This window comes from Numenius arquata, chromosome 5, assembly GCF_964106895.1.
Source record: "Numenius arquata chromosome 5, bNumArq3.hap1.1, whole genome shotgun sequence".
NCBI lineage: Eukaryota > Metazoa > Chordata > Aves > Charadriiformes > Scolopacidae > Numenius > Numenius arquata.
Window position 1 is genome coordinate 194406 of NC_133580.1, and position 20499 is coordinate 214904.

Below are 20499 nucleotides of genomic sequence, written 5' to 3' on the forward strand. Positions count from 1 at the left end.
AAGCAGCTCCCTTCCCTGGTGCTGAGTGCCATGCAGTCCCTGCAGCCCAGTCCCCAGCTGGGGACTGTCTGCGGGAGCACTGGGGTCTCAGCCTCGCCCTGCCCTGGAGAAAACCCCTTCCCAGGGGACATGAAACACTGCAGAGGGGAAACTGAGGCACAGCAGAAGGGCAGGTGCTGCCAAGCTGCGGGGAGGGAGGCAGGATGGACCAGGACCCCCAGCTCCGAGCATCTTCCCAGCCCTTGGCACCCCCCCCCCCCCGGGCCCAGGTGCAGCCCCAAAAGGAGAGTAGCCCCTCTGCTCATCCCAACCCATGCTGCTGCCAGGGTCTCTGGGGGGGGGTGATTCTCTCCAGCCCCAGTCTTGTCATCCTCAGATGGCATCTCTGCCCTCTCCTGCCCAGCTGGAGGGGATGCCAGTGCCAATGCAGCGCTTGTTGTGCTCATGTCCTCAGGGGGCTGCTGCAGCAGGGCCCAGGTTGCCGTGCACAGATCTCCACAAGCCACCACTTGCTTGGGCCTGGCAGCCACAGCTCACGCTGCTCCCCAGCGGGAACCAGCTTTCCCTTCCCAAGGGCTCCCAGGGCCTGTGAGTGGTCCCAGGCAGCCTGAGGTGGGCTAACACTGGTCCTGCTGGAGGCATGAGCTGATCTGGATCCATGGGGGGCACTGGGCTCCGAGGACTGGGTGGAAAATCCCAGCCACTGGTTTATCTGCGAGGCTCCCCCGGGGCTGGGCCGGGCTGGGACACAGCGTTCGAGGAGCAGGGAGGGACGCTTGCATAAGGCCGACTGCTTTGGTTGCAGATGAGTCTTCCCAGATGGGCTCCTGGCACGCAGAGCTCTGCGGGGCCAGTGGGGAGAGAGCAGGAGTGTGCAAAGCTGGGGCCGGGGGGCTCTCCCCACATACACCTGGCCCTCGGGTGGACCTCTAGACCCTTCATCTCCCTGTGCACGATGCATTGAGCATCAGCTACGTGTGGTCTCCTCGTCTCTGCAACAAATGTCCCCCAGCACCTTCTCTCCATCCCTGGGTGACCCTGGCTGGAGGGAGCTCTGGAAGCTCAGACTGCCCCAGCAGGGTGGGAGAAGAGGGACAATCTTCAGCCCGTCCCCCTTGCCCCTCCCCCCCCCTCCATCCCCATCTCTTCTACATCCTTGTTGTCATCCCCACCCACATTCCACCTCACCCCCACTCCCATCCTCATCTTACCCACATCCACTCCCCCAATTCCATCCCGTTCTCCATCCCCATCCCATCTCCATCCCACCCCCATCCTCATCCCCACCCCTGTCCTCATCCCCATCCTCATCTCCATTTCCATTCACTTCCCCACCCCAGATGGGCCCCGGCCCCAGGACAAGGGGGAAGGAGGAGGTGCACAGTCCCCTCTCCTCCCAGTGTCACATTTGCACCCCCCAGTGCAGTTCGGGGTGCGGGGGTGCCGGGTGCGGGGGTGCCGGGCCGGCAGCATCCCCCCCCCGCCGGGAAAGCACCACTCTGCGCAGCAGCAGCTTCTCGTTTTCTTACAAATCAGCCGTTTCTTAGAAACTTCCTGCTGCGGCGCGTTAACCCTCGGGGCGCCGCGGAGCTGCGGGAAGGGCGGGCAAACCGTGATGGCCAGAATTAACCCTCTGCTGCCCGGACTGTGCTGTCAGCCACCTCCCCGCCTCGGGGACTTGGTGAGCTTGACTCGTTCCCGGGACGCGGGGTACGATGAATCGGGGGGCGCCTGGCTCTGCTGCCCGCGGTGTGTCTCCTCACGCAACGTGCATCCTCTGTGGGGAGGAACCGGGGACTGGGGGGGAGGGCTGGGGTGCCACGCTAGCCCAGAAGCCTTGCTGCACCCGGGGATTAATGCTCGTGGGGCCAGGGGCTGGTGGGGGCAGAGGGCCAGAGAGCAGGGTGCCAGCGGGAAGGGAGGGACCCCTGTCTCACTTTGGGTGCTGCACAGTGTGTGCCTTCAGGGCCTGTGGCACAGGGCGAGGGGACATTGCGTCCAGAAGGGATGTTCTGGGAAGGGTGTTTTCCATAACCAGAGGGCCTGGGAAGGGCATAGGGTATCTTCGGGTGATGTAGGGGTGTTGGTAAATCTCCTCCAGCCCCCAGATGCAGCAGGAGATGGGGACCAGGCCCTGTGCACCCCAGGAGTGTGTGAGGGGGGCCAGCCCCTTTCCCTTGGCTGCTGCACCCACAGGCTGGCTGGGTGCTCAGCCCAAGGGTCCATCTCCTCTCCCACTGCTCCCGGGAGACCCCCGGGGACAGCACCGGGGCAGGGCTCAGCCTTGTGCGACTCTGCCATGGCATGTGCCAGGCGCAGGGAGGGGTTTCTGCTGGGGCTACCCTGTGCCATTGGCTGGCACGGTGTCACACCACGCTCTGGGGACAGGAGAGTGCCCACCCGTGGGAGCAAGGCTGGTCTGGAGCAAGTGGTTTGGGGGGTGGGGGGTGGTGGTGGTGGGGGGTTTGCCAAGCGGTTGCAATGAGTGGGGTCTGCCAGGTGCCATCGCCTGTGTCCCCCTGCACAAAGGCATGCGAGGGCTGCAGGGCATTCCAGGGCTGTGGGGAGGGGACAGAGGATGGGGAGAGGTGGCAAACAGGGCTCCAGACTCCAAATGCCATCACTGCATCCCAGGAAGGCAGCCGGGGTGTGGGGGTGCAGCAATGCCAGGTGGGGGGGGCAGAGCTCATCGCTGCAGCCCAAACCTGCCCCAGCTGAGAAGTGTGGAAGGACGGACAGACAGTGTCCCAGCAGCTGGGAGCCCGGTAGCACCCCTGACACCCACCATAGAGAAATGGCCAGTGCAAACACAGCTGGCATCCAGTTGCCCTGGGGACAGCCCTTGCTGGAGAAGCTGTACCACCTGAGACACTGGCAGCACTGGGGGTGCACAGCCTGTATGTCCCCCTGGCTTGCTGCAGAGCCTGTATGTGCAAGGGATGCATATATACATGGTATGGGGGTGCCTGAGCCTGTTTGCACACATACGCACCCAGCAGGGACAGCAATCACTTGCACACCCAAGGTGCATGCTGAGCCCTTCCACTAGAGTGGCTGCAGGGCTGCCTACATGAGGCTGCGGTGGGGTCCCAGCGTGGGGACAGACAGGACGGGGAGGGGACAGGCACCCCGTAACGGTTTCGAGCCCCATGGCCTGTGTTTTGCTGTTTACCCAGCGTTTCCAGGGAGCCAACCGTCCTCGGCTCCTGGCTCTGCCGTGACTCACGCTGGGCTGCAGCTGAGTCGCTTGCGCTGCGGCTGAGAGCTAAGAGACCTAGTGCGGTGCAAAAGAGACCTAAAGCGGTGCAGAGCCCTAGAGCAGCACAGGGTATGGCCACCTCCCCGCTAGCCTGGGCCCTGCTGGTCCCCTCCTCTGGGCCAGGGATGTCTCCAGCTGGCCAAAGATTCATGTCCAGGGTATAAAACCCCAGGGTAGGAAACTGCACCTCGCTTCAGACATCCTGCCAGCCTGGGCTTCTGCTCACACACCTCCTGCCTCTCCTGGTACCCACCAGCCTTTAACCCTCACACCAATGTCATAGCCACCCTGCATCCCCAGAGATGGAGGTTTCAGGGGTTTGTGCCCTCTCCCAGCTACCCCATGGGGCTGGATCCAAGGCTGGCTTTACCCTAGGACAGTGTTGAGGCCCCCTCCAGCACTGACCCATCCTCTGGCCCTCACACCATGTTTCAAGATGGTTCAAAAAAACCCAACAGACCAGAAACACCAGAGGAAGAGCTGGGCTGGGGATGCATACAGCTCTGCACAGCCTGGCAAGAGCCTCCTCCCTGCCTGCCCTGCACACACCCCTGGCTGCAGGCACGACACAGAGGACAAAGACCTGCAGGCTCAGAGCACCTTTCCCCACCACACACCCTGCCCCTCACATCTCCAAAATCCCACCTGGGCTCAACCAGAGCAGTCCAGAGGGGACCAACCTCCCCAGAGGTGGGGAGCAGCCAGGTTTCCCCAGCTGGTGAGCAGCACCAGCCCAGCCCCTGGAGGGTTCACAGCACAACACCCTCAACCAGTCCCATCCCAGCAAGGTCCAGCCCCTTCCCCAGCGACCCACACTGCCTCCCCCCATCCCCAACACCTCACCCTTCGCATCCACAGACACAGAGCTTGGGGCACACATTTATATAAAAAGTAGAGTTTATTGCCATTTCTATCTAGATTTACACAACTGTTGTCACCGCTTCTGACGTCAAAAGGGACGTCCCGTCACTTCCCAGAGAGCTGGCCGGGGAAGGTGGGGGCCCAGGAGTGTGGGCTGACTCCCCCCAACCCAGCGGGCTGGAGCGCAGCCCGTCATGGCTCTGCCCGGGGGTCAGCCCGGATCCTCCCAGTGCTGCCACATGGCTCCGTCACAGTGGATGCCATAGAGGGGTGAATCTGTCCCCTCCTTTGGGCCGCTGGCAGCGCTGGCCACCCAGTTACAGCCGCTCGCCGTTCCAGTCTTGCCTCGAATCCCCCGGCTGTACAGAGATGGGCATGGCTGGCCCAGAGCAGGGCACCCCACAGCCTCGTGGGCACCGCTCACACGTGTTTATACATAGATACAGCTACAGAAGATGCCCAAACTAATAAAACAAGCTTTTTTTTCCTTGTAATCCCCACACTGATGTGCGTACAGCCATGCACTACACCACAACTGCCACCACCAGTGCCGCTCAGTCCGGTCTGGATTCCAGCACGCTCCCAGGTGGCAAGCGGGACAAATCTGCATTGCTCACTAAACAACGGTCTTCCTCCAACGTCGGGCTTGGCCAGAAAGAGACACCCCCCCTGCACAGTGCAGCAAAGGCACGGGACTCGGCGTGCGCTTCTTCCAGCCGCGGGTTCCCACTGAAGTGCCAAAGAGCGCCTGGCGCTGCCGGGGTGTCATGGACGCCCGGGTTTCGGCAGAGCCCGGGATGGGCAGGCTGCAGATTCACTCCTGGCCCACGGCGGATGTGGGGTGGTCCCACGTCTCCCTCACAGAAGAGCATCCTCGTGCAGGGGATGGCTGCTGGCTCTGCTGGCTGGCCAGGATTGCCCGGGGGGGGCACAGCTCAGCGCCGGGGTCTGGCAGTCCTTCGTGTGAGATGAAGGCGGAAACGATTTTGCAGGAGATTAAGTAGAAAGAGTTCCGTGGCTCTGCCCACCCCAAGGACAGAGCCACCTTACACCGCAGAGCCCCCCGAGTGCTGGGCCGGGGCAGCCGCCCCCAGGCTCTGCTCCTCCGGGCACAGGACCTCTGCGGGGAGCCGGGACTGGAACTTCTCCAGCTGCTCAGGGCTGGCGAGGGTCTTCAGGAGGCTGTTCTCACGCTCCAGTTGGGAGTTTTTCTCCAACAGTTCTTTAATTTGCTCTTTCAGGACCTCCACCTCCTCCCGCACAGCGTACATCAGGTGATTTTTCACAAGATCCTGCGAAAGGCCGGCAAAGATACCGATCACTCAACGGTTGTGCCCCAGGGGCTGCTCCCACCCTGCCCCGAAGGGCTCTGCCCCAGCCACTCCCGAAGTGCCGAAAAGGCTTTTCCTGAAGGCTGTCCCTCCCCACCCCACCCTCTGCAGCCTGGCCAGGGCTTGGTGCTCCCCAGTGTAGCCCCCCCCAGGCCAGCACCCACGGCATCCCTTGGGTCCCCCACCTCTCAGGTCTCGCTGCCTCCGGAGGCACTCTCCGGTTCCCCCCCCACCTCCCCTTGGGGGTCTGCCAGGCTGCAGTTCCCTGTCACCGATGGGGCCTGACCTGGTCACCCCCCACATCACCGGAGGGTCCTTTCCGGGCCCCCCCCGGCCGGCTCCCTGCGCACTGCAGCGCTGCCGGAGCCAATGAGCTCAGCCAGCAGCGGGCAGACAAAGGAGCCGCTCTGCCCAGCAACAGGCCGGGGAGCGGGGACCCCTCCTCTGAGCGGAGCACAGACCCGGGGAGCGGGGACCCCCCCGGGCAAGACGACCCGGGGGGGTGGGGGTCACGGTGCGCGGGGGGCAGCGCTGCGGCTCACCATTGCCTGCTCGATCTTGTTGTCGATGGCCACCACGCTGGCTCCGGAGGCGCTGGAAGAGAACGGAGGCAGAGCGTGAGCAGCGAGTCCCCGAGCACCCCCCCTTTCGGGGGGATCCGTGCACCGGGGCACCCCCCCACCCCAGGATGCAATTCACCGGGCCCTACCCCTCCACCGGGGGTCAGTGCACCAGGACCCCCTTCAGCAGGGGCAAGGCAGCGCGCTCCCCCGAGGCACCGGGAACCCTCTTCCCCCGGAGCAATGCGCCGCTCCCCCCCGCCCCCGGCGGAAAACGGCGGAGCTGACCGCGGCCGGTGCCGAGGCTGCCCCTACCTGTTGTCGAGCTTCACGGAGACCACGTCCCCCCCGAGCAGGGAGGAGAAAAAAGAGATGGAGAAGTTGTGGAGCTGGTAGACAGCCACCTCCATGGGGGACTGGTACATGCCGGTGCTCATGGCGACGGTTGCAGCGATCGACTCGACCGGAGCAGACGGAGCAAAACACACTGCGGCCCTCCCGCCCCCCGCGCCCCCGCTTATAGCTCCGGCGTCCGCCCCGTCGGGCGGTGCCAGCGCGGCCGGGCCCGCCCCCCGCCCCACAGCGCCGCTGCCGGGGCGGCCCCGGTGCTGCGTCTCGGTTTCTGGCCCCCCCGCACCCCAGTACTGCACCCCCGTACGGCACCCCGACCCTCGATACTGCACCTCTACCCCCAGTACTGCACCCCTGCACCCCACTACCGCACCTCTGCACCTCCCAGTTGCACCCCAGCACAGCACGGCCCCCTCCCAGTGCAGGACCACTGCTCCCCAGTACTGTGCCCTCTCGACTCCGCACCCCTCATCTGTACACCCGCTGCTGCACCCCTCTTCTTCTGCAACCCGACTGCCGTTACCCCCGTCCCTGCACCCCCCCGGCACCCATCCCTCCGCCCCGCACGCCTCAGCACGCCCCTTCTGTGCTCCCCACAAGTAACGCAGATGGGGGTTCAGCTGGGGACGGAGAGACCCACTCCGGCGACCGGGAAAAGGGGGAAACACGCTTTGCATGTGGGGGTGCAGTCCTGCAGGACCCGCCGGGGCGCAGGGAGGGGGGGACGGGCAGAAGGAGAAGGGGCAGCCGGGGACGAGCACAGCAAAACCGGGCGCAAAAAACCGAAACGGGCGCGGGAAAACAACCCGGGCGCGCAAAACAAGCCCGGGAGTGGAAAACAACCCCCTCGTGCAAAACAAACCCGGGCGTGCAAAACAAACCGTCCCGGGGTGCACGCACGGCCCCGCCCGCACTTGCATAACCCGCCGCGCGGCGCGGGGGGGCCGCCGACCCGCGGCCGGGGACGGCACTGCAGCGGGAACGGGTCCGGCAGAGCGTGCGCGGGGGGGGCCCAGCCCAGACCCCAACCCCTCCTCCGCCCCCCAAACGCCCCTAGCGACACGGGGGGGCCGGGGCTGGCATTGCCCGCCGCGCTCGGCCCTGCCGGCCCCGCACGCCTGTCTGCCCTGCCAGCTCCAGGGCTTATCTCTGCCCTCTGGACCTGGACCGGGGGGCACTTTGCTCGGCACCCGGGCGGTCACCCCGCTGCCACCGACCCCGCGGGGCTCGTCCTTCACAAGCCCGGGGCGGGGGCTGATGCTGAACGAGACCCTGCGAGAGAGCCCACCCCACGGTGCAGCGTCCGAGAAAGCGTTAGCGCTGGCTCGTGTGCCCCCGAGATGCTGCAGAGGACCCCAAATCCACGGATGCAGGGGGTGGTGAAGGGGGGCGGCACCTGGCTGGTGGGTGCCAGCGCGGGGAGCGGCCCGAGGAGCCCAGCCCGGTGTCTGTGCTGCCGTGCCCCTTCCTCGGGGAATGGGCTGAGGGTGGGCACAGCGGTATTTCCCCATCAGAAAGGGAAACTGAGGCACAGTGCAGCGAAGCTGCTGCTCACAACAAGGCCCTGGCAGCTCGCTCCTCCGAAAATGGCTCCCCCGCCCACCAGGGCAGGATGAGGACCACGATGTCCTGAGCCGTGAGGGACAAAGGTGCCCTGCGTGGGACACTGTGGTGCCCGTGAACCATGGCTGGGCACACGCAGTTGCCCCGAGACACAGGTTTGATGTGGGGATGTGAGAAAATATTTTCTCCTCCCCGGTGGGGGGATTGCGCATGGGAGGGTGCTTCTCTCCGGGGGAAACATTTGTGGGACCCATTTGTCCCTCTGTCTGTGGGGGGGGGATGACAGACATCCCCTCATGCCAGCACCAGCCTGGCCCATGCAAAGGCTGGCGCTGCAGAGAGCGGAAAGGGGTTTTCCCCCCCCAGCCCTGGGGCTCGTGCATGTCCCCCCCCTCCCACCGCCAGGCCCCACTCACCAGTCCCTCCTCCTGAAGAGGCTGGGGGAGTACGGCGGCTGGAAGGCCATGCCAGCGCCTGCACCCCGCTCCGTCCCCTCTGCTCCCCGCTGGCAGCCCAGCGTCCCAGCCGTGATGCCGGCTCTGCCCGCGGCCACGTCCCCCCGGCTGGTGGGGTGGCAGGGACAGCCGGGGGTGCCGGCCGCATCCCGGGGCGGCGGGCACGGGGTAAACACGCCGGGCGGATGACCTCAGCCGTGCTCAATTGGCCCTTTCAGGGGCGGCGGGCCAGTGTGCCACCCCGAGCCACGCGGGTGCCCCCCTCCCCGGGCAGATGAAAGGCGCTCTGTGTGTGCCTGTCCCCAGGGTGGCTGGTGGTGGGCAGGGTGGCAGCCCCTGGGACATGGGGTACAGCTCTGTCCCCTCGGCCGGGACAAGCCCAGGCCACCCACATGGGGGTCCTGTGACTCAGTTTCCCATCGCAGCTCAGGGAAGGTGCCCATCTCCCTGCAGAGAGGGCAGGAGAGACGGGCAGAGGCATTTTCTCTCCCACAGTTGGGTGCGTCACCGGTTGTGCCACCTCCTGTGTCCTGCAGAGAGGTGGGCAGCAGCAGGGAGACGGGGGGGCAGACCCCAGCCCTGCCAGCTGTGCCTCGGTTTCCCCACCTCCCCATCTCCCATCCTAGGGCACCCCCAGGCCTGGCCCAGCCCCCTTCCCAAAGGAAAGCCCTAAATTATTAGTGCCAGGGACCACGGGCTCCAGGATGGACACGGCGCTATTTCCGCGGCTGCTGGAGCGAAGCCGGGAAGCGCTTTGGGAGGAAATCACTTCTGCTCTGCCACCTCCAATATTTTTCCTACGAAGCTGGGACTATGGCGAAAATAAACAAAAGTAAATTGATGACTTCCCTGCCACCCCTCCTGGGGTCCTTCCCAGCCCTGCACAGCCCTGACCACGGCCATCGCTGCGTGGGGCGCGGGCTCCCCGGCTGTGGGGCTGGGGAGGATGCTGCCCCCCTCCACGAGACCCCCAGGGAGGGATGGTTTTGAGGGATGGAAGCGCAGAAGGCTCTGCTCTCTCTTTCATTCCCGGCACCTAATTAATGAGGAATCCTGAGGCAGGCTCCCCGGCCCAGGGCAGGTCAGGGGCCGCCTCCTCGCCCTGGCACAGCCCCACACGTGTGTCTTCCAGCCCACACGGGCATGCACCCTGCACACGCTCATGGATCCTGCACACGCTCATGGATCCTGCACGCACACACAGTTGTGCACGCACACTTGTGCATGCACACGCACTTGTGCATGCTCACCCCACGAGCATGCTGCTCTGCATGCATCCTGCACGTGCACTGCACGTCCCCCCCCTGCGCCCACACGTGTCCCTGACTCACGGCTGATGCAGACACGCACCCCTGCATGCACAGGCGGTGCCGGCAGTGCCTCAGCTGCCCCCTTCTGCAGCGGGGGCACCCCCAGCCCACCGGGCAGCCCCCACTGCAGACCAACTGGCATTTCGGAGGGTGGTCCCAGCCAGACCCCAGCTCGGTGCTCAGCTCTCCCCAGGGATTGCATCTGTCTGAACGCCTCCCACCGCAGCAGCAGGGTCCTGCGTGGGGCTCCAGCTGCGCCCTGCACTGTGGGGGTCCTTTCCCAGCCCCCCGTGGTTTCCTGCCCCCCGGCAGACGTCTTGCCGGGCTGCTGGCCCCACTCCAGCAGGGCTGCTGGGATCCGCTTCCTCTCCCACTGCCCCGCTCCTGCTCCTCCTGGGCCTGACAGCAGCAGAGCAGGGTGGGCAATGTCCCCTGTGGAGCTGCTACTGCCCTGCGGCACCAGAGGCCACGGTGATGGGCTCCTTGGAGCAGGGAGAAGGTGGGAGCTGCATCCCCGGGGCAGCAGCTCTTGCCCCGTGTCCGCAGCTACGGGAGGTTCATCAGGCAGGGCCCAGCTCGTGCCTGTGGTTGTTTTGGGAACAGTAACAGCAGCCGCGATGCAGTGTGATTGTGACACTAATTGTTGCACTCTCTGGAGGAAAAAAAAAAAAAACGTGGCTGTCATCGAGCAGCTAGGAGAGGTGGTGACACCAGCAGACGGCCCTGCAGGATGCCCCAAGGCTGGCAGTAGCCCCTCCGCCAGCCCACACACAGCCCGGGAGATGCCAGCCCCCATCGCCGGGTGACATTTGGTGACCAGCCCCTCCTCTGTGACAGGCTGTGGAGGCACTGGCACAGCCGGGCTGTGGTACCTGCAGGGCTAATCCTGGCTGGAACAGGGATGGAGGGGAGCAGGGTGACAGCATCATCGCTTGCCTCCTGGCACCCCACACCTGCACCGTGCTGTGGGTCAGGGGACACGTCCCTGTGGCCCCAGGGGCGAGATGTGCTACCGCACTGAGCCTCCTGCACTGCAGCTGTGCCAGGCTTGGCGGTGCCACACGGCGTGGGATGCCCCGTCCCTGTCGGCTGCTGGTGGGAGCCGGGGGAACGGCCCGTGCTGCAGGAGCAGCCCCGGCCCCTCGGCCTCCGCTCTCCCCCAGCTCCACGTTCTCCCTGCTCTGTGGCAGCATTCCTGGCTCGGTCTCTCCCAAGGACTCTGTTCAATGGGAGGAAGGCCCTTCAAGAGGGTCCGAGGCGTGGGAAATATTTATTGCCTGGCCCCGGAGACACTGGAGAGCAATACGGGAAAGGCGCAGAGCCAAGGCTGCCCAGGCTGCTCCACGGAGCCAGATCTCCAGCTCAAAGGGTCAGAGGAGAGGGGGAGAGGAAAAGCCACTGCTTGCAAACACACAGCTAAGAAAACTCTGCCTTTCACAGCCTGGAATCCTGTAGCCATGGCCGTGCCAGCCAAGGGGACTGGGGATGCCAGCACCAGGACCAGCCATGCTGGGGCTGAAGGAGCGGTGGCCGGGGACATGGGCAGTGGCTGGGGCTTGCGGGAGCCCATGGAGGGAAGGGAGCTCCCAAGGGAGCCCCCAGTCTTGCCCCGCAGCCCTGTCCTGGGCTGGGGAGGGAGAGGTAATGCCAGGGGCTGCCCATGGGCAAGCAGGCACTCGAGTCACTTGCTGTCCCTCTCGGCAGCCCCTGTCCCAGTGCCCCAAACTGCGCCTGCCCCCCCTGCAGTGCTGGCAGGGGGCTGTTGTGCCGGTCCCCAGGGCTGCTGGAGCACACCAGCTGGGCAGCTCTTGGCTTCCTCATCCCAAAGAGGTGCTGGCCAGGCTGTTTACTGCAGACTGGGCACTACCCCGGCTCATTTGTCCTTCCATGGGCTGTGCAGGACCTGTGGCAGCCCTGTGCCACCAGGAGCTTTCTGACACAGGGACCTGGTTCATGTCCACCAGAGCCTTGGAGGGCTCATCGGTCCCTCAACGCAGTGCCGGCCCTGCTCCAGAGCAGAGGACAACCCCTCCTGGGTGGATCTGTCCAGGTATGCAAGCCCCTGTGCTGCTGGCCTTACTAGACCTAGTGCCAGTCCCAGGGCTAGGGGACACCAGAGCCATGGGGAGAGCTGTGTGGGACGGTCACGGCCTTTGCAAGGCCAGGGACACCCAGAGAGGGCAAAGGCTGATGGGGAACCTGCCCTCCCCCGTGATGGGGCAGAGCGAGCTCCCGGGGCCGGGGACACAGCCCAGCCCCCCGCCAGGCAGCGGGGCACAGGCAGGGATGGTGGCACGGATGATGGCACGGGTGGTGGCACAGGGACTCCTCCAACCTGTTGGGCTGGAGGCGGCATGGGGCGGGAGGGGGGGCCCTGGCAGGCTCCCATGTCCAGCTGTTGGGCTGCCTGCTTCCTCCGATAAAGGTACTTGGCTGTACTCCCAGTTCTGTGTTTTCTGGCGTGCGAGAGCACACCCCACAGCCCGCCTGCTGAGAGCTGCAGTTTTTCTTTCTCTAACTTTGTCACCGCCCCCTCCCCCCCCCTTCTTCCTCCTGTGCCCCCACCCAGCGCGCCCCGGTAGCAGCTGCCCCCCAGCAGTGGTGCGAGGAGGGAGGACCCAGCTCCGGCAGACTCCCCCCCCCACGATGCTCTACGCTGGGCACCCCCGAAGCCATGGCCTCCCCAGCCATGCCGGGCTGGGAGGGGAAGAGGAAAAGGGCTGATGTGCTTATTGCCAGCCCTGGACCAGGAGGCCCAACCTCCCGCCCTGCCCGTGTTTGTCAACACCAGCCCCGGCTGCTGCCGGCAGGGCTCGGGCCACCCCCGGGGGCAACCTGCCAGGGCCACTGGGCAGCAAACCCTGCTGCTGCCGGGCTCACACCTGCCCGCGCAGGGTCCCATGGCCGCAGCGTGCTGGGGACAGGGCGTCAGGTATGGCGCAGAGCAGCAAAAAATCCCGTGCCCTCCCCAGGAGCATCGCACCGGGCTGCAGCGGGGGGAGCACAGCCAGCCCCTGGCCACGCTGCCTCCTGCGGTGGGTCGGGGATGCCCAGCCCATGGGCAGATTGAGCCCTCAGCACAGTTTTCACCACAAATCTGTCCGCACAACAAGCATTTCACACCCACGGGCCCTGTGGGGTGGAGTCCCCTCGCTGAATTCCAGGTTATCACCTCCCTTGGTTAGCCCTGCCCTGCCCTGCGGGCTCCTGCCAGCCCAGGCTCCGGGCTCCAGGACTATCCTCCTTTCGCAGCTCACTGTTATCATCCTGGACAGTCCCAGCTGGATCATCCCCAGATCCTGGCTGCCCTTCTCTGGCCCGGTTTCAGGGAACCGGGGACATAGCGGAGGTGGCCCGTGATGCTGAAGGGACCCCCCGCAGCTCCAGGGCCACCGGGTGCCCTTGGTCCCCAGAGCAGGCAGTGGGCAGGGGGCTGCCAGCCTGGGCTCTGCCGTCCCCAGCCCCTTGCTGGCCCAGAGCCGGTCTTTCCCGAGATCCCCAGCTGGGGAGAGGAACCCCATGGCAGGGCCTCTGGCATCTGCCGAAAGACATCCCCATCCCCTGCACAGGCGGGAGCGGGCGCTGGGAGCCGCGCTGGGCGCTGGCGTGCGGGAGTGCCCGGCTCGCTAATTGGGAGGCAGCTCGTTATATAATGAGCGGAGGGAGGCTGGGAGGCTGCGAGAGAGCAGCGTGGCAACACCCCCCGCAACCAAAAGCCGCTCTTCCAGCCCAGACTCACCCGCCTTCAAGGAAAACCTTGAATCTTTCCCCTTTCAAAGCTGCCTGAGCTCTGGGCTCTCCTGCCTGGCCCCACGGGGATGCCCGGGGGCAGCCCCAGCAGCCCCCCAGTGCCCCTTCCCCAGGGCTGGGACTGGACCAAGAGGAGGGGGGGGCAAATCCCAGCCAGGGACCACCCGGAGGGGGTCGGGGGTGGGAGAGGAGGTGGCCCTGGAGCCTGCGCCCCGCGGGAGGTCAGGCAAGGACGCTCTGGGGCTGCACAGCTTCAGCCCAGCCGGTTATTAATATCCCGCCTGGCCTTTGCGAGGAATCCCGGGCATTTCGGACGGGGCTAAAACCCTCCCCTCGCTGACATTTCAGAACAAGAACAACATGGAAGACAATAAGCTGCCGGTGGGACAAGTACCTGTGGCAATGCCATGGCATTCAGCTGCTAGCCCCCACCCGGCTTGTGCCAGCCCTTGGGGACAACCTGAGACTGTCCCCTGCCTCCAAACCGCCCGGAGCAGTCCTGCCCCACGCCACGGGGGGATCACTGGGCTGGTCTCACATGGGGCCATGGGGATGTCTTCTCCTGTCCCGTGGCATCGGCTGCCACCCCCAGGGGAGTCACAGGCGAGGGTGTGAGGACGGGATCATCCCCTAATCCTGGGGGCGGGGGGTCAGCAGGGCAGGGAGGGGCCCAGGGCTTCTGCTCTGCCACTGGAGTCACTCTGCTGCAAAAGCCCCTCAAATATTATATACACACACATATATATATATATAACCAAGCACACAGAGGGTGATGGGCTCCTGTCCCGAAGCCAGCAATGTGTGGCACCTGGATAAATATAACTCGGAGCTCATCGGCAAAGCGTGGCTTCGGGACAGGTTGCAGCCTTTAACGCCTCCCCAGCCCTCACCCCCCACCACACACCTGGGGGGACCCTCTGCAAACGGGGGCTCAGTCGCTTCCCGAGGGTAGGGTCTGCCCGGACCCTCCCTCCCCTGATGTGACCTCCCCCGGTCACATCCCCTCTGCACACCCTGGTACGGCTCTGCCAAGTGGCCCCAGCCTCTCCGTCCCACGCAGGTCACAGTGCTCCCCCAAAGTATGGGCTCGGCTTTAACCCTCTCTGCACTGGGAGGTGGCTGGGAAGGTGGCGTTGGGTCCCAGCACACCACGGGCACGACGTGCCCGCGGAGGCATTGCCCAGTGTGCCCAGTGGGAGCTGAGGTACCAGCCGGGCTGTAAAAGGCTTCCCCGTGTGCCAGACCCGGGCTCAGCAGTGCTGGCCTCAGCACCACCCAGGACCAGGCCGGTGCCCCCCAGGAAGGGGGGAGCATGGTGCTGGAAGGGGAGGGGGCATGATGCTGGGACCAGGGCAGAGCCCTGTAGCTCCAGCTCCAGCCTCTTCCACCCCTAAAGTTCAAAGCTTGAAATAACTCCTGGCCAGCGCTTTTGCCACAGGGCCCGTCCCTGCCTGTCCTTGGGACACCGACACGCTGCCTGCTCGGGGCCAAGCGCGTGTCCCGGTGGACCAGCAGCGCCTGAGCATCCGCAGGAGGCCGAGGTGACCGGTTTCTGTGCAGCTGGCGCTGGCATCACCGGCCTGCAGCTTAGCTGTGCCAGGCCCCCTTGGCCCTAGCTGTGTGGTCAGCGGCAAACGGCTTCATCCTGAGGGGCTGGAGGTGCTGAGCAGGACCCTCCTCTGCTCCAGGGCGCCTCGGGGAATCTCCGTGCGGGAGGGAGCTGGGTCTCACAGAAGGGGGCAGGGACGGGCACGGAGCATAGTGCGGCACATGCGGCCGTGCCAAGCGCGGTGTGCCACGGCTGAGCCCCCTGCTGTGGGGCTGTCCCGGCCAGCGGCCCCTGCAAGCCCGGCCTGTGGTGACATCACCCTGAAGCCTGCTGTGTCACGGGGTGGGGGTCCCAGGGTGGCAGGATGCCCGTGATGGAGAGCGAGGTGGGCACCACAGCCTGGCACCTTCTGGGCACGCCAAGGTCGGCTGCTCCCCGGAGCCATGGCTCTCGCTGCTCGGGCTGACGCTCCCCAGCATCTCGCTGGCTGCAGGGCTCGGCAAACCGCGCCGCAGGCCACGGGTCAGGCCACGTGCAGCTCTGTCCCACGGGAGCAAAGCAAACAAGCACCCGGTGCCCCGGTCCCCGGCGGGAAGGGGGGCTGTCCCAGGCCCCTCCCCAGGCAGCGCTGCCCCCGGGGCTGGGGAGGGCAGGCCGGCCGGGGGGACGGCTCCCCGCTCTCACACCCACACCTCTCTCACGCTCACACGTGCGGCCCCTCTCCCTGTCAAAGCCTCCTTGTTGCTCCAGCCCACTCGGCCGGCAGGAATGCGCTCCCTGGCCCCGCCGCCCCGGGATGCCCTTTACGCCCTGGCTCCGTCTCCTCCTCCGGCATCACTGCTGCAAAGTGACACCCGATGGACGGGAACAAATGGTGCCCTGCCACAAATGCCACCCTGGCACCGTTGCCCAGGCAGCTTTTGCTCTCCCACCTGACCTTATGGTGGGAAAGGCGGCGCTGCCCAGCTTCTCCCACCCTGACCCATCCTTCCCCAGTCCCTCGGTGCAGCACAGTTCCCCTGCCTTCCTCCAGTTCCCTTGACTTGCCCAGGACCCAGGAAGGTGGCCCCCAGCTCCTTTCATGGCTTGGAGCCAAGGGTGGGTCATTGCCCACCCTGTTTGGTGGAGCAGCAGGTCCCACAGTGCCTGGAGAGGGTCCGGCTGGGCAGAGATGTCCCCTTGGTGCCCGGAGCAGGACGGGGCACAGGCTGCCACATCGTACCTGGGAGAGGCTGGGCAAGGAGAGCTGGCACGGGCTGGTTGGTGTGGGCGAGCAGGTTGGCACGTATCTCCTCTTCCCATCCCAGAGCCAGGCAGGGCCTGGCTTGAATCACACACCAGCGTGCACCCGGGAGGGGGTTGCTCCCCCTCCCCAGCACTGACCCCCTCCCACGCTGCTGGCCCCCATCAGCCCCCAAAGCCCCGGGAAAGGTGCCACACGGTCATGGGGCTGCTGTCCCCAGCCCACACTCACTCAGGCTCGCGCCTGAGTCTCGGATGAGCAATCTCAGGGTAACGTTGGCATTGCCGAGGGATGGTGGAGACCTTTCTGCCCACAGCGCTGGCATCCGCAGGGAGGCCATGTGCTGCCCAGGTGTTTCTGTGCCATCTTGGCCCCTTGGCACTGCCCAGGTCTCCCTGGAGAGCAGTTCCTGATGCCCCATGTGAGGGCACGGAGGGGAGAAGCCCTTTTTGAACAGGATCCCACATAGTCTCCGAGCAGGAGGGTTTCCTGCAGGAGCATCAGCCCTGTAGGCACATGGTCCAGAGCATCCCTGCCTCATGCATCCCTCACAGCATCCCTGTGGCGAGCAAAGAGCATGGAGAGCCTGGCAGGGACCACCCAGCCAGGGGAAACCCCCGGAGACAGGCTGGAGATGCTGAACGTGGGTTGTCCAGGACCCCCAGCACCGATCTGACCCTGACTTGCAGAGCCCAGGGCTTGGTCCAGCAGGGGCTGAACTGTCTCCAGTAGCCCCGGAGCCAGGCCTGGACTCCAGATGCAGCTGCCTACTCCTCCCGTGCCGGGCTGGACTTCAGCCACGGACAAGTGTGTGCATTCACGCGACTTCCCCCTGTTCCCGAGCCAGGAGCACAACAGCTAAAACAAGGGGCACAAACCTGCTCGGGTTCCCCGGTGGCAGCAGCAAGGGTGCCCTTATCCAGCCTGTTATCGGGGTGTTCCTCTGGCACCCACAATCCCCCGCTTTGTGTGCTATCACCTCTTGGGTATCTTGGCTCTTTCCCCAGGAGGAGAAAGTTCAGGCTGGAGCAAAACAACAGCAAACACAGGTGTGGGCACACCTGCCTGCGGTGCCCGGGGCCGTGCCCCCCAGCTCCCACACGCCGTGCCACCCGGGGCGATGGGGCATCACCCAAGCAGTCTCCAGGGCAGGCTGGCAGCAGGGCATGATGGAGCCTCTTGGGACACAGCACACACCGAGGCAAGGAGAACAGGCGTGGGCACTGCAAGGGGCACCGAGGGGCACAGACGGGGAGAGACCCCGGTCCCCCAGCACCCTCGCTTGCTCCCTGCCTCAGCAGAGCAGACCGGGGCTCGCTGGGAGCACGGCGGGTCCTGCCCCGGCAGAGACGAGTTTGAAAGCATCCAGCCGTGCCCACATCGGGGCACTGCCCACGGGCACTGCCACCGCCTGCCCTGGTGGAGCAGCCCCGCACCGGGGGGACAGCCCTGCACCCAGCCCCATCACCCTGCGCTGGGGACAGTCTCTCGGGGTCCTCTCTCCCCCCGTGATGCCAACTGCCCGCCGCTCCCGGTGCGAAGGGAAGTCTCTCTCTCCCGTTGCCCTCCCGGCGGGGCGGGTTCGCCGCTCGCCCGCCGGGAGCCCGGGGCCGGCTGCCGGCTGCCTTGGGGGGTGGCCCAGCTCCTCCCTTCCCACCTGAGCGGCAGCTCCGCGTTATGCAAGTGCGGGAGGAGCGTCTCCGCCGCGGAGTCGCCGGCGGGGGCCAGGAGGCGGGCACACACCGCCGGGGGGGCTGGCACGCGTGGGACCGCCACGTGTGAGCCCACCCGCCGGCCCGCGACGGGCCAGGGCAGTGGGGGGGTGAGGGGGGCTTGTGGCCCGGTGGCCAGCCCAGGGGCACGGCTACAGGTGCGTGTGTGTGCAGGGAGGGGAGGGGACGACGGGGTGTCCGCCAACGCGTGGGTGCTGCCCCCCCCATCCCACCTGCCCCCCACCCCACCCGCGGCGCAGGAACCAGCCCCACAGCCCCTGCCTGCCCCACCGCTCACGCCTGCCACACTCGCCATCGATGGGCCACACGCCCCCTCAGCCCTGGGAGGGGGGGATACGCCCCCCCTGCTGAAGCCACAGGGCAGCCCTGGGTGCCACCATCCCGCGGCACCCCCTGGCCCGGCTCGGCTTAGCCGGGGAGCCCCTGGACCACCAGCCCGCAGCACGGGCTGCACCCCCCTGTCTCACCGGCCCTCCCAGGGTGGCACCAGGGTTGGCCCCGTGACAGGCGACACTGCAGGACCTGAGACAGCTCTGTGTGTGTGTGTCCCCCCCCCGCCCCCGGGGGACCCCTCACCGCGGATGGGGACCTTGCGGGGTGGCAGCCCCGGGGTCCCTCCCTGTCCCCTGCTCCGGCATCGCGGGCAGAGGAGACTGAACGGGGGGGGACCCCCCCCGTTCAGTCTCCTCTGCCCGCGATGCCGGAGCAGGGGACAGGGAGGGACCCCGCACTCGAGCTTCCCGACGCAGGCAGCCCCCTCCCAGAGCTCGGCCAAGGGCAGAGCCACTTTCCAGGGACGGGAAATACCACTCAGGCCAAATCCGTCTCCCCTCAACGGACGCAGGGGAGAGGCAGGGAAGCTGCTGAAAGAGCAGGACCTGGCAGTAGGGACTCCGGGGCTCCCTACCCGGCTTTCTCACTAACTCTGAAGGTGGCTTTGGAGGCAGCAGAGCTGTTTCCCAAGTAACGAGGTGCCCCTCTCCACGCAGGACCAAGGGGACGATGCGTGTTCGCTGCTGGACACTGTCCATGCCCCCGCAGGCAATGTCTGCGTGGATGAGAGGTAGCCAAGGAGATGAACACAGAGTCCGGGGGCCAAGACACACAGCTGGAGGCTGTTGTCACTGCCCGGACAGACACAGGGCACCAACAGAGGGGCACCGCTGGCTATCATGGGGCAGAGCCACCCGGACCTGCACCCAGGGACTGGGCTGGCACCACCCATGGCACGCAGACTGGGCTCCCTGCCACGAGCGGCCGCTCACACTTCTACCCACCTAGAAACCCCCAACGCTGCCACCCTACCCAGCCCCAGGGTCACACGGGTCCCCCTGCCCCTGCCAGCCCGGGGGGCTGCAGGCCCCACGTCTCACCCCCAAACTGCTAGCTCCCGAGCACACGGCCAGCCCGGGTCCGGCTCCGGGGGCACCCAGCAGACGGGCAGCCCCTCGGCATCCGTCGGTGACACCCACCTGTGGAAGAGGAGGAGGATGGAGAGCAGGGTCTGGTCGATGTTTCTGTTGCAGATGCCCTGGTTGAAGAGGTAGCAGGGGTCCCGCACGACGGGCTCCAGCGAGTCCTGGCGCATGATGGAGCTCAGCTTGTCGGTGTTGAGGTTCTTGCGGACCAGCTGCTCCTGCAGCTGCCGGAAGCTGCTGACGGTGGGGCTGCCCAGGTTGTTGTTCTCGCCCCCGGCCCCCTCCTCCAGCCCGCTCCGGTTGGCCAAGTCCAGGCAGCAGCTGCAGCAGTCCAGCCCCACGGGCGACCGGCACTCCTCCGCGGGCGACGAGGACATCCCGGGATGCCACGGCGGCGCAACCGGGGCCGCTCCCGGGGCCGCGGAGGGCGAGCGGCGGCAGGACGCGCCCGGCTGCTCGCCCGCCCGCCCGCCCCGGCCCCGCCGCCCGCCCCGCCCGGCCCCGGCTCCGCCGCGCTGATTGGTAACGGCGGCCCCGGGCCCCCCCCCCCCGCCGCTCCCCGCCCCGCCGCTGCCGCCCCCCCGGGCACCCGCCCCCGCAGCCCGGCGCACCCCACGCGTGGGTCCCCGCCGTGCCTTCCGTCCCCCCCCCCCCAAACCGTCCCCGGCAGCGCTGAGCCGGCGGCGGGGCCTCTGGGGGTGCGCGGCCCCCCCGGCACGGCGAGGGGACACGGTGTTCCCCGTCCCGGGCGGGGACACCCTGCCCCGCGTGGGGACCCTCTGCCTCAAGTGGGGACCCCCTGCCCCGCTCGGTGCCCCCTGGGGAGGGGGCAGAGGGGCTCAGGGAGGCTGAAGCGCGGCTGCAGCATCGACCCCCGAGGCTTCATCAGGGGCACGCTGCCTCCAGAGCAGGGGCAGAAAAGAGGGGAAAGGGGAAGAAAAGCCCCCAGGATGGCAGGGAAGCCCGGAGTGACCCCGCACCACCGCTGCGGCCGGAGCCGCTTCACCCAGAGCCAGGGAAAGGCTCAGGGGGAACATTTGCACGAAGGGCCACGGTGGCCAAGGACGTGGGAAGTTCTGACTCGCCTGTAGGGTGCCGGGAGCTCTGGGGGGACAC

At 66.5% G+C, this 20499-nt stretch overlaps 1 protein-coding gene across 2 annotated transcripts; it reads right to left on the minus strand.

Moving 5' to 3' along the window:
* Positions 1-4140: 4140 nt before the first annotated feature.
* Positions 4141-19852, minus strand: TSC22D3 (TSC22 domain family member 3). Of its 2 annotated transcripts, none has more exons than XM_074147676.1 (3): positions 19438-19852; positions 5994-6045; positions 4141-5412 (listed from the first exon to the last, which is right to left on the minus strand). In XM_074147676.1, exons 1-3 carry the CDS (start codon positions 19758-19760, stop codon positions 5167-5169), a joined length of 621 nt encoding a protein of 206 aa, XP_074003777.1. In that variant the 5' UTR covers positions 19761-19852; the 3' UTR covers positions 4141-5166. The 2 variants fall into 2 exon arrangements, with proteins under 2 accessions (XP_074003777.1, XP_074003778.1); XM_074147677.1 differs by lacking the exon at positions 19438-19852 and adding an exon at positions 6327-6500 and having other exon boundaries at positions 4142-5412.
* Between the last annotated feature and the right edge of the window lie 647 nt (positions 19853-20499).